Source organism: Emydura macquarii, unplaced genomic scaffold (genome assembly GCF_026122565.2).
Source record: "Emydura macquarii macquarii isolate MOO-44397 ecotype Brisbane River unplaced genomic scaffold, CSIRO-AGI_Emac_v2 contig_2699, whole genome shotgun sequence".
NCBI lineage: Eukaryota > Metazoa > Chordata > Testudines > Chelidae > Emydura > Emydura macquarii.
The window spans coordinates 4,445,880-4,459,078 of record NW_027132836.1 but is presented as its reverse complement, the minus strand read 5'-3'; the positions used below and the strand labels follow the sequence as shown (position 1 = coordinate 4,459,078).

General features: G+C 58.4%; 1 protein-coding gene across 1 annotated transcript; it reads right to left on the bottom strand.

Annotated features, from left to right (window-relative positions):
• Positions 1–4,370: 4,370 nt before the first annotated feature.
• LOC137164933 (protein ABHD15-like) lies at positions 4,371–12,427 on the bottom strand. Its single transcript, XM_067565988.1, has 4 exons — positions 11,637–12,427; positions 9,032–10,895; positions 7,060–7,412; positions 4,371–6,575 (listed from the first exon to the last, which is right to left on the bottom strand). Exons 2-4 carry the CDS (start codon positions 9,476–9,478, stop codon positions 6,056–6,058), a joined length of 1,320 nt encoding a protein of 439 aa, XP_067422089.1. The 5' UTR covers positions 9,479–10,895; positions 11,637–12,427; the 3' UTR covers positions 4,371–6,055.
• Positions 12,428–13,199: the final 772 nt, after the last annotated feature.

Sequence of the window (13,199 nt, the reverse complement as noted above, 5' to 3'; positions counted from 1 at the left end):
CTCACTACATCGCTCTCTGGCCCAGGACTTGATGGCTCCCTCTTTGTGGCTCAGTCCTCAGACCAGCTCACTGTAGTTTTCTCCTTCGGGGGTGGTAGGTAGAGGGCGAGCTGTGTACCAGACAGTCATCCAATTCACTGCCCCTCAATGGTGCCATTTCCCCAATGGCAGGTAGGGGAACCTAGGCCCACCCTCTTCTCCAGGCTCCAGCCCAGAGACCCTACAATCAGCAGCTACAGTCTGCACTGTCCCACACCTTGCTGCTGTTTGCCTGGACTGCTTCATATGCTGCCTGCTGCAGGCTCCTCCTCTCGCTTCCTCTTAGTACACCCTTCCCTCTGGGCTAAGCTCCCTTCTCTCCCTAGTCTTAGAGCAGCCCCTTTCTGCCCTCAGCTACCTGGCTTTACACTAGCCTCACCTATTCCTGTCCAGGTGAGCATCAGCCTTTAATTCGTCTCCTTGCTCCCTCACTCCTCCTCCAGGTGCCACCTAGGTGGTTAATTGGCTCACCTGCCACCCTTCAGGGCTCCTGTGGACCCACACCTTATCACACTCATGCCAGCTGTCATCCAGCTGCAACTAGAAGTAGAGTGTAGCCCTGGCACATAGAATGTATGTGCTGCAGCGCCAGCACAGGAGGGACTAACTGCCCGGAGTTGTGCCTGGGGTGTCAGACAAGTGCAACGCAGGGCAGCCCGTCCCTCCCTCCCTCCCTCCCGCCCGCCACTGGCACTGGCACTGTCCTGGCTACAGTTAGCTCCCTAGCTTGATGCGAACTGGGTCTCCTTGGGCTGGGAATCACTCAAGTGCAGCCATATCCACAGACTGAGAGGCTCCGAACTGAACTGCTGGGGTAGTTCTGCGTTTCCTGGGGGGGATTTCCACTGGTTGGTAGCTGCCCATCCAGCTTTCATTGGAGAGGCCCATGTGACTCTGACTGTAGCCCTGCTCATGGTCACCGATTCGCAGGCCAGAAGGGCCCATGTTGGGCAGTGTGGAAGCCACTGAGACAGGTGGGCAGCCCGATGAGTCAGCTACGTGGGCAGCACCTGCTGTGGCGCTCTGTCACGCTCCGCTCTGCGGGTGTGACACAGCATGAGGGCTTCCAGCCTGGCGTGGTGGTGCCAGTGCAGCTGGCAGGGGTCAGCACTTCAGGGCACTGCCGTGCGAGGGATTCTGGCTCCAGAGTTCTCAGTGTGGCCAGCTGGAAAAAAGGGCTGTGTCCGCGGGGGGTGACGGCTCCACTGACCTTCTGCTCTGGCTGTCCAGGCTAGAGTCATGCCTTGCCCAGCCAAGAGGCAACGTCTGCTCTGCGACCTGGGAGCTGGGTGCCGTGGGGAATCGCAGGCGTGACGCCTGCCCACAGACAGCACCTGGCTGGCGGGAGGTGACTCAGGACTTGCCTCCCAACCCCATTACAGTTTAAACTCCAGAAATCTGGCTGGGATTAGGGCCTGGCAGACAGACCAGGACGCTCGTTGGTTAAAAATAGTCACTCCTCAAACTACCCAGCGCCAGGCCATGCAGCCCTTCCCTGGCCTCTCTGCCCAGGTTTGCAGACGAGCAGCTCCCCTGAGCCCTGCCTGCAGAGTCTTCTCTGGAAGGGAACTCACCTGTCTCAGTCAGGACTGTGGGGCCCACCTGTCCCCTCTGTCTGCTGCTAGGGCCCCTTTAAGGCTGGGTGCCTCATCAGTTTGGATTGCCAGATTCCAGCTGACAGCCTGGGGCTGCTTTGACGTCATTCTGACCTCAGCGGAGCCTGCCAGCTGATTGCAGTTCCCTGCCTTCCAGCACCAGGGCTGGAAATAGCCGCGCCTTGCCATGTATAGACACCCTGCCCTGGGCCCGACGCAGCTCGCGTCTGCTGCTGCAGGCTGCCTCCTCCCCAGACTGGCTCCTGCCGGGCACGGTGCCCACACCTGCCCCCCAGGGCCACGTCCGCATCCTGCCTCTGCCCACAGCCATGTACCCAGCCTGTCCAGCAGACCACCCGCCAGCCATGCCCACACCGCTCGCACCATCCAACCTGCACACGCCAGGCCCTGCCATGCGCACTGCGCCCCACGGCGTCCAGACCACCCAGGCCGTCCCTACCCACGCCCCTGCCAGGGGACTGTCCAAACCAGGCATGCCGTCTAAACCCGCACTGCACACGCTGGCCATACCTGTGCCCACCACCACGTGCACCATCCACACCTCTGCCTCTCCACCACGCATGTGTCCACACCTGTGCTCTGCTGCTGCGTGTGCCACGTTGTCCATACACACCCTGCACTCCTGCCACGTGCGCTGTCCATATTGCCACTGCCTGTGCTCCTCATGCTACGGTGTCCCACAGCAAACCTTCCCTGTACCCGTAGCCACCCCCCAGGCCTGTACCCTCATGCAGTGCAGGCTGCCTGTAGCTGCACATGGGAAGCAGAGATACCCACCCACACCCTAGGAGCTGCCACCAGCACTAGTGAGATCCTCTTTCCCTTTCTGGGCAGCTACATGACCCAGCGCTGTCTCCTTCTGCAGCGGGGGCTCCCTTGTTCTCATGCCCCCTGGTGTGGGTGCTGAGCTCCCCATGGGCTGGGGGGGGGGGAGGCTTCCTGGGCCCTCTCCCCTGTGGCACAGACATTTGTGCTGGGTGCCAAACGCCCCAAGGCATCTGGCCCTCGTTGAGGCTTCTGATCCTGTGGGGAATTTAACCCTTTTGTTCAGAATTGCCGCTTCTGACCCTTGGGGAGCCCTCAGCCTAGGGTTGCTCCCCAGAAGGGGTGGGGGCTATCCCCCATCACTGCACTGCCTCGCAAGGAAACCAGGCCTGTTTTATCGCTTGGCTCCATGCAACGGGGAAGTTGCCATGGGGACAGCCCTGTCTAGCCTCCCCTCTGCTCAGAGCCAAAGGTTGGTTGTTACCGTGTCAAGGTCTGTTGCCCAATCTCCAGCCTGGAGTCAGCAGGAAAGTTGGTGCCGGGCGAGAGCAGGCTGGGGCATTGGCAATGCCCCTGGTCACTGGCGTCCTCCCAAGAGGAAGGGGTTGGAGCAGGGGGCTCAGAGTCAGGGTGCATGAGTTCTGTGTCTGACCTTGCCACAGATTCACTGTGTGACCTTGGGCATATTCCCTGATCTCTCTGTGCTGTTCCCCTCTGACAATGGGGCTGTGGCTAAGGGAGGGAAGAAGGCAAGGGCAGGCCTCCTCTAGGAGCGGGCGCAGAGCTGGGGCTCGGCACGATTCCTGGCCTGTGTGTGCATCAAAACCACAACCAGAGCGTTGCACTGAACCACCACTCCCGGCACAAATCCCTCGGCTGGGCAAAGCACAGCCAGCCCTCACAGCTCCAGCTCCGGGAGCCACCTGCTGGCCATGGCGAGCTCCCACCGCGGAGACAACGATCGATCGATCGATCGGGCAGTGAGGGGTAGCCTCGGTAGCTGCTGGCGGCCAAGCACCCATGCCAGGGCCCTGTGGCTGAGGGGAAGTTGGACTGGGATGTTCTCTTGGCGCAGCAATTCTGGCAGCAGGGTGCAGCTCCTGGGAAGAGGAGACTCCACTGCCTGAGTTCTTGGGGCTCTGGAGGGCACAGAGGCCCCCTGCCCATGGCCCAGCCCCTCCTGCCTAGCTGCTGTGATGTCTGACTCCCAACTCAGAGTCCCCTAAGTGGAAGGGGGCAGCTGGGCCAGGGGCAGCCACGAGGGCTGCCTGTTTTGGTTGGACATATTCCTGGAGCTTTAATCACACGACAATCTTTAATTAAAGATGAATCTTTAAGTCCTGGAGATTCAGGACCATGCTGGAGGGCTGCCAACGCTAGCAGCCAGTCAGGATCAGCGTTAGAGGGATGGGGTTACTGTGGGAGAGTCTGGAAGAGAGATTATGATGGGTGGAGGGGGTGAGCCCGTGAGGGGACTGCTGCGCGGGCAGTAGGGAGCCAGGGAGGTTCCTGGGAACAGTGGGGAGCTGGGGGGCAGGGTTACTGGGGGGCAGTGGGGAGCCAGGGGGAAAGGCTGCTGGGAGGCAGTAAGAATCAGGGACAGTGAGTTGAAGTCTCCAGTGCCCAACTGGAGAAGAATAAATGCGGGTATCTGCCCTAGGCCAGGCCCTGCACCCTCTGGACACTACTCCCAGCAGAGCAGGTGAGCAGCTGTTTGCAGGGGCTTGCCCTGTCCTTTCTGGCATGCTTTGATCAGCAGGGAAGCAATGAACAATGGCACATTTAAAGCAAGGTCATTAGTTAGGTTTCAGCCTTCACACACTCGCCACAAACGAGTAGCTGGCCCCTCTCAGAGCTGCTGGCAGGCTCAGGCAGGCGTTGCTACACCATGTACTTACAGCACACGTGGAGGGTTTCCCTCACAACAATAAAGGCTAGAGCCTGGTGGGAAGTAACATGAAAGAACAGATTCTGGGGCACCACAGGCAGCCAGTTGGGAAGCACCAGCTTGCTGATCCTTGAGCCCATCTCTCTTTCCCAGACACCTTTTTCCCATTCACTGTGTTGCTGGAATGCTGGAAGACGCCGTCACCAGGGGGCATTCAGCAAAGCAGGAATCTAGGTGACGATGAAACACAAGGCCTGAAAGTGCAGCAAAAGGAGGGTAATTCACGGCCCCAGGCACCCATCCCTCAGGAAGCCGAGATGCAGCACTGACAGTCTATGGGAGGGCTCTACATCTGATTCTCCAGGCTTTACTGCTCCCGAAGCCAGGCTTCAGCGCAGTTGGCCTGGGAGTGGGCCTCAGTGAGAGTTTCTTGAGGTCAGGCAGTCAGATTCTTGGTTAGTTTTCCTCCTGCCACTGAATCTGTGTTATTGGCCCAGGCGGTCTTGTACTGGACCGCAAGTCCCTTGCTTTCCATGGCCCTGCTTGCTGATCCAAAAGACATCCCTTGCAGCTCTTGCTTTCCACACGACACACCCAGACAACCTTACCTCTACCCCCATGGGGATCCTGCTACATGGAAACATGGCAGCTCCATTTGCAACGGGAAACACCGCACCTGCCAGGGGTCATGCTGGACTTACAACATGCCAGTCTTCGTTACAGAGGAGGAAAGTGTCCTTGTGGCGTCTTGTGGCGATAGAGCTATGTTGGCTGGCGGCGCTGCGTGGTGAGCGTCACATTAGCTGAGCATTTGTGTGCATCTCTGGGCACGTGTGAATGTCTGCGTGTGCACGTGTCTGTGAATAAGTGACTCTACCAGTCTTTCAGCTTAAACTACATTGCAAGCATCTTTTCCTCTGATCACGTTTCATTCATGAAGAATGCCAGTTAGTGCTCCTGTGCACAGCGCTGTGGTACGACGACACCCCAGGGTGCATTACAGCTGAGGACCCAGGAGCCTTTAGCACCACATCACCCAGCCCTGTACCAGTTCGGAAATCAATGCCAGTTACTGACCTAGAACTTTATCAGCCTTACTTTTTATAGAGACGTGGCAAAAAGTAACAGTAACAGTAAAATCTGCACAGGCAATGACCCTGAGTGACCCCGATCATTCTGCCACAACCCCGGCCTTCCTCCCTACTCTCAGCTACCTCCATTTGCATTTGGAGACATGAAAACCCTAGAGATATGCTCACTGCAGCAGGGACTGTGTCTTTGTAGGTCTTCCATGAAGCCCCCGCACAACTTTGGGTGCTAGAAAATAAGTAATAATCATTCACCCCCCTCTGCTCTGCTGCAGCACAGCACCTGAGCCTCATCTGTCTAGCGCTGGACATCACCACAGAGCCTGCCAGATCACTGCACCTGGAAACCACCTCACACATTACAACAGCCAGGACACAACCCCCACTTCTGACATGACACACCTGGACTTGGACACCTGACCAGCATGTACCACCTCTCTGTCCGCTGCAGTTATTCGCTAGCAGGATCAGTTCACTGAAATAATGTTTTCTTGTTACAGTCTCAGCATTAAGTGTGCAAATCCTGGAGCCCCGTGAGCGCACGGGGGGTGGGTCCGGTGTAGCCCAGCTGTCATTGTTACTCAGACACCATGCAGGTGCTGCTGCTGATCCTGAGCTCTCTGGGAAGGTCAGCAGAACTTCCTCCAGATGAACAGCTGTCAGTGGGTGTAGGAGCGCTGCCAGCTGTAAATGTCAGGGATGCTGTGGGGGCAGGAGGACTCCTGCCTGCAGCCAGTTATGCCCTGGGTGACCTTCAGCACTGGCCTGGTCCTGCTCTTCTTGGCCTGGCCCTGCAATCTGTCCTCTGTGAGGAGGAAATCCATAGTGGCGTGGAAGAATTCCAGCAGTACCTCATGGCTCCAGAAGGCACCACACAGGCCATCCTTGAGGAAGCCACAGTGTCCGCCTCCCTGGGTGAGCAGCAGGAAGAAGTAGGGGTTTGTCTCAAACAGCTCAAAGGGCAACGTGTTCCTGGGGTCCCCACACACGGGGTCATCTCGGCTGCAGATGCACAGCACTGGAACTGCCACCTCATCCACATCCCGGAGGGGGTCGTTCCTCTCCCAGTACGAGTCCCAGGTCTGGGCCTGGCAGAACAAGGCCTCCTCCAGCTCCCTCAGAGACTGGCCCCCAAAGAATTCATCCAGGGGCAGCACCTCCCCTAGCACCGTGGCAAACCTGGAGAGACAGACGCTGGTTAGAGCCCTAGCAGAAGAACAGGGAGGGGGCAGCTGTCTGCACTGGGAAGGGCCAGGGCAGGGGCAGGTTCATTGATGGAGCATGGGGCAGCTAAGAGCTGAATGGCCCATTTCATGCTGGCTCTATCTGGGACAGAAAAGACCTTCTCCCTTCATCCACCTCCCCCAGGGGTACATTCATGCTAACCATGACTGTGCCCACGGCACCAAGGGCCACTAGCTCTGTCCCCTGCCTGCTGATCCTACAGGGTCTCACATGGGTCCATGAGACAAAGGCAAAGCCACTGGGACCCCTCACTGCACTGCAAGGCTGCACTCAAGAGAGCAGCAGCATGGTGGAGCTGGGGCACAGATGGCTAGAGTCTGATCGGAAGGGCTGTGATCATTGCTTCAGATCCTGCTGCACTTCATCACTACATGCTCTCCGTCTCCACCCCAGACAGCTCCCCAGACTAGTCACTCACCGGCTGAGCCACGTCTTCTGGTACATGAGCAAGAGCTGCTGCCATAGCCAGGGGCACCGAGCTTCAAACCATTCCCGAGGGCCAAAGATGGGGGAGATGCAGCCAGCAGCTGTCACGTGGCTAGAGGAACCACATTCTCCCAGGTATGAGAACAGGAGCCCTGCCCCGGTGCTCTCCCCCACCGCAAAGAGCAGGGCCCCTGGGTACCGGGAGCAGATGTACCGGACGGCTTCTTGCAGGTCAGCAGGATCCCCATAGGGCTGAAGCAGGGTGGTGCTCAGGGGGCAGCCGTTCTGGCCGCGGCGGTTAAAGACAACAGGATGGTATCCGTGACGGAGCGCCAAGTGACACAGCTAGAGCCAGAGAAGAGTCACTGAGAGCACCCAGGACACAGCAGGGAAGGGAACCTGTCTGTCCTGGGGGCCCCACCCCGAAGCTGCTCTACCAGCTGGTGGCTCAGAGATTCGGACACAGACGAAACCCAAGCTAACCCCTGACCAGTCCTCATGATCAGTGTCTATTAACCACGGCTCTAGGAAGGGTTATTTGAAAGGACCCAGGCCACGAGTCTCCCCTCTTCTCTTAGGAAGCTGTTCCTCAGCTCAGGACTGACAGCACTGCCTGGAACATTTCCCTAGTTCTCCCTTTCCTCAGCGTCCTTATCCCCGGCCACACTGGCTCAGCGCCCCATATTCAGGCCTAGCTTTCTGGCCGTGCTCACTAATTTGGGTTCCAGCTTTTGGGTGCCCATCTCTGCCCATCCCCCCAGAGCCACCTAGGGCTGATTCCCAGGGTCCCGGGGCACACCATGCCCACAGAACCCAACGGGAGCTGCAGGCTCTTGCCGGCGTCTCGGGCGGGATGTTCAGAGCACTTGGGGCTATCAGTGCCTCTGATCTCCGCGCCAGCACCTCACAGTCACGTTGCCGTCTCTAGCCCCTCTGACTGGGATAAATCCTCTGTTATGGGGTGAAGCTAACAGCCCGTACTGCACTGGGTGTGGTGCCACCACGGGGGCAACCTGGACTCTGCTGCACTGGACAGTGAAGGGAGTCCAAGGCTTCCCATTTTCCGACCCTGAGACTGGAGTGGCTGGGAACGTCTCTGGACTGGGGTTGAATGTGCTGGTCGAACGGCACTCAAAGACTGAGGGCTGAGAGCTGGCATCAGCGAGCCCGCGGTAAGGCTCATTTCTGGTAAGGTCAAGAGAGGTTAAGGAAGCCCAGAAAGACTCATGTCTCTCTGCCCAAAGCTCAAGAGAATCCAGTCTTCTCTGCAGATTCAGCGTCGGCGGCTGCAGCAGAGCAGAAGGGCGACTGGGCTCAGTAGGCTTGTGGGAGGACGGGGGATAAACCTGGTAGAGGAAGACATTTCCGTAGCACTAAATCAGATGTTCCCAGGGATCCCCAGGGGCCTCCTTCGGGGCGGGGTAAGGAACACACGGCTGGAAAGGAAGGGGGCATTTTAGAGTTTGTACACAGCTCCCGTTACAGAGCCCCTGCCTCAGGGCAGCGGCAAGACAGTCCGGAGCTGTGCAGCTCCTGCTGGGAACAGCCTGCCCCACTGGTGTGTGTGCGGAGAGGGCTAGGCAGCAATTCCCTAAGCAGCTTCCGAGCTGCAAACCCCACGTGACCCACTGTTCTCCAGCCAGGCACAGCACTGACCCTCCCGCAGCCCCCCAAACGGGACACAACGCTTCCCAAACAGCCACTTCTGCCCCACTGCTCTGCCCTTTGGGCAGGGACTGACTCCATCTCTGCGCCAGTCTAAGGAAATTCTCGGCTGTAGCTGTGAATCCTCGCCCCAGCCAGGAGGGGGTCAGGGCCATGGTTCCTGTCTCTATAAAGGGGAAAACTGAGGTGCAGGGAGGGGAAGTGGCCCAAGGTCCCTCGGCAAGTCAGTGGCAGAGCCAGGATTGGAGCTTGGGGGTGGTTCCCGTTGCTTATCGCTGACACAGCCCACCCCTTGTTACCTTGCTGATGTTGCGGGTGACCTTCCCGAAGGAGCTGGGGACAAGCAGCAGGACCGGTGCACTGCAGGAGCTGGATGTTTGCCTCCTCTTCTGTTGTGCTGGCCCCACTGCCCAGTCCAGTGCCACCAACCCCTCATCGCTCAGCTGCAGATAGGTCCTTACAAAATGCACCCCACTATCCAGGGGTCCCATCCCGCTGACCAGTGTCTGCAGGGAGGGGAGAGCCCTCCAGGGCCAGCTGGCTTCGCAGAAGCCTTTCAGGCTCTGGCACTGGGTCTCCAGGTAGGCAGCCAGTGCAGAGGGCTTGCAGAACAGCTGGGACCCAGGGCTGCTGGGCATTTTTGCCTTCCGAACCCACACCCGAACCCAAAGCAGGATGAGCAGCAGAAGAGAGCCCAGCACCCCGGTCCATGGCAGCATGGCCAGGACAGAGTCTTCTTGGGTCATGGGTCCCCACTCCACACAGCCACAGGGAGAGGAAGGAGCTGAGCCAAAGGGGTCCTGCTGGCCACACTTCCCCAGCAGACTTCCTTCCAGGCAGGGCAGGTTTCTAGCATGGCAAACTTCAATCTTCTGCTTTGGTAGAAAGAGGGTGGGGGGGGCTGGGTGTGTGAAAAAGCAGCGGGGAGGGAGGAGCTGCTGCAGTTTCCGTCAGTCCCAGAAGCAGAGAGAGAACCACAGAGCCCAGAGATGATGCATTAAAGACTAACCTTCGGGTGCGGGGCGGGGAATGAGGAATGGGTGTGTGTGTGTGTGAGGGCTGCTGTGGGGAGAAGCACTCAGCTTCTGGGGCAGGCTGGAGCTCACTGCTCTGCACCTACCCCTCTGGGCACAGTGGTGAGAACAACCCCCGCCCTCTGCGAGCGGGCAAGCACAAGGGAACCTGGGGAAAGAGCCCAGGTCGTCCAAAGCAAAGGACAGTTGCTGCTCTCTGTGGCATTTTCAGAGGCCTGAAGCAGGGCAGTCCTGGGCACAGGGTGGGAGAGAGACGTTGCAGGTGGGCAGGCTGTGGGGCAGCCCTGGGCAGGGGACAGAGGATGAGGCTGTCCAAGGGGCTCTGCAGCTCAGAGCAGTCTGTGCCTCGGAGGGAGGAACCTGGTTTTCTGATGGGAGCCGAGACAGAGGCTCAGTGATGCTGAGAGGACCTGCCCCATGTCCCCCGCCGGCTCAGCCCTCACACCACCTCGCAGAAGCGTGACAGCAGACGACTGGCCCCTGCTAGCACAGGCCCCACTGCCACTCCTCTCAGCAGCAACACGAGCCCTCTCTGCAGAGATGGGCCACATGGATGCCAGGAGAATGGTCTGTTCCTCCAGAAATTCTCTGCCGGATCCTGGCCCGAGCTGTGCGCTGGCGGATGAACCCTGACTGTCTCAGGCCAGTCCTGCCCGCAGCTCCACCGAGACAAGACAAGACTGTCTAGTGCGGACACAGGGCACAGCAAGAAGCAGTGTCTGCCCCACCATCCGCCAGGACCGCTCCTTACATTCCCCAGGAGAGCCCATCTGGCCTCACCTCCCAAGCATGTGATAGTCCGGCCAACAAACAAACCTAGACTGCTCCCAGCAATTAAAGCCCTTCACCCACAAGGCAAAGGCCTGACTCCAAGAGTACCTAACAGTCACTCACAGCCTGGAGCCCTCCCCGTCAGAGTCCAGGCCAGCCCACAGCACACAGATGGCTTTTGTAGCACTCACCGGTTAGGCTCTATTGTTTGGCCTGGGAATGTGTGCGAGCGCCCTACGGCAGACACACTCCAAGACTGAGTGAAGGGCGCATGTGGTCACTGGCTTTCCCTGGTCTGCGAGTGCTGTGCTAGGCGAGCTGAACGCAGCTTTGTGTGGAACGTGAATGAGAACAGCATCTGCAGTGAGGCGACAGGAATACAACCACCAAGAGCTACTGATCTCTTGCTGCAGGCCATACACTGATCACAAGCGGAACTGTCCCCAAGGAATAACACTGCAGGTGCAGGATGAGCTAAAGGGCCTCTCCAGTGCCTCCTACCCTGGTCACCATATAAGGCAGTCAGATACCCAAGGGCAGGTCATCCCACACCACTTCCTGCAGATGCCAATTGCCCTGGGGGTCTATACTGGTACATGGGCTTCCCCAGCATGACACATCATGCTGATTTACAGCCTGTTTTGTCCCTTGTTTCTTCACTGACCTTCCTGCTGCTTTGAAGTTTGTTTCACCCCCACAAATAATGTATTCAGCAGAAGCTGCACAAATCCCTTTATCAATATCCATGAGAACAGGTGCAGCCAGAGGAAAAGCTTGGGCGCCTGGGGCCACAGTGCCAGACCCAGCCGAGCAGGGCCTCGTACACTGGGAGGCTGCGTGGCAAAGAAAGGAAAACTGCATCCCGACCCTTAAGAGGCCTGGGAGAGGGAGTGTGATGGGACTGACGGACACAGAGGGCTGCAGTCTCAGCACCAGGAACTCAGCCCACCACAAATGAAAAGCCATTCACATCATGCAGTGTCTGACCCTCCCCCGCAGAGGGACCCTGCAGACTGCCTCCTCTGGGAGCCATCTGGGTTAATGAATGCTGCCTGTTTACCCTGGAATCTTTTCTTGCACTAACAACCCCAACACTTACCCATTAAAGCTGACGTAACAAGTGAATGGGAAGCGGTGAAGGTTGCAAGGCCCTGAGCAGGGAGCTGACAGGATATGCTGTGGGTGCAGGCAGCGGATTCGTGACAGTCACTCCCAGCTTCCGCTTTCTCTCTTCTTCTACTTCTTTCTCTGGGTCTCTAGACAGACCCCAGCACAGCTGCCACGCCACTTGGTCTGCCTCTGTCCCAGGTCCCACAGGGTCAGCTCCCAGCACTCCAAAAGTCCCTAGTGAAGGTGAGAGAAAATAAGCCATTGCTTCTCTGTGGAAACGACTGTTTGTGAAAAGGGCTCTGTGCACACAGCATGGCACGTGACCGTGCCACGCACAAGCAGCCTAGCTGAAAGCATGGCACTGCAGCTGTAGGAGTGTGTCACAGCCCTATGCTGCTTGTGCAAATGCCTGTGCATCAGACTGTCTGCCATTCGTCAACGCTTCCAAAAGGGGAAGCTAATAAAAAAACCTTTCTTTCATCAGAAGGTCTCAAAGCGCTAAGAGACAGATAGGATTCCTTCCCTTCCCTGCTCAGTGTCCACCTCGTATTCATTTGCCCTAAATTAAAGGCTTAGAAAGGCCTGAGGTGGGGAAGGCCCAGAGAAGGGAGAACATGGAAGACACAGATGGTTCAGTAGTCTGTATTTGGGGGGAGCTCAGCACTGAAACTGCAGGGCCTGGCTGCAAGACAGCCCCAGGTGCACTGCAGCGCTGCGTGGGCGACCTCTGGCTGTTTACTCTGATCTCACCTCCCCACTTCCTTGTTGTGGATGGAAAGGCAAGCCACAGTGTCCCCTGTTGCTTGTTTCTGTAGTCACTTGACCACTTCCGGCCCTGTTTGGCTCACAGCTGCGTAGCCCCAAGTGCCTGCACTGAGGCAACAATTTGCACAGCAGCATTCCTCTGCACAGCATCATCCTAACAGCTGTCCTGGCTGCTGCATCTCTCCCCTCCCCTCCCTCCCCTCCCCAGAGCAGGCTGGGGAATGAAAAGATTCTGACCCCCTTGAGGAAGGCCAGACATGCAGTGAACCCCATGCCTTGGAGACCTGTGCAGCAGCCCTCTGGTGATGTCCACAGACGCGGACCAAAGGAGGATGCCATGCACCTGCTGGGAGAGTGGGGCCTAGGCAGGCCGTTCACCCCCCTTTAAGCTGGCCAGCCCTGTTTCTGTCCAGTGCCAGAAACGAGTTTGTCGGGTATGACTGCGGAGGACAGCACGCTGCCTCACCCCCCTCAGCGTGACCCTGCCTGCAGGGGCGGCTGCCGGGATCTGCGGGCAGGGCAGGGCACGCCCATGGTCTGGGAAATGCTGGCATGTCTGTGAGCGTCCCAGGCCGCTGGGAACGGCCCGTGTGCATCACACAGTCGGGACTGGAACCTCAGGCCTGGGATGCTCGGCTCGGCTCGGCTCGGCTGACTCGTGGGCCAGGCCCGGAGCTGGGGGGGATGGGGGGACACGTTCCCCAGCAGCAGCCTGGCCCCCGAGAGCTAAGGACGAGCACAAACCTCCCCCCCCCTTCCGGCTCCCAGCGCGGGTGCGTTGCTGGGC

Excerpts from the sequence above, each read along its gene's own strand:
- LOC137164933 (XM_067565988.1), bottom strand. The coding sequence starts at position 9,478 with ATGACCCAAGAAGACTCTGTCCTGGCCATGCTGCCATGGACCGGGGTG. Across the intron at positions 7,413-9,031 it reads TCACCCGCAACATCAGCAAG|CTGTGTCACTTGGCGCTCCG; the intron begins GTAACAAGGGGT and ends CTCTGGCTCTAG. Across the intron at positions 6,576-7,059 it reads CAGAAGACGTGGCTCAGCCG|GTTTGCCACGGTGCTAGGGG; the intron begins GTGAGTGACTAG and ends CTGTCTCTCCAG.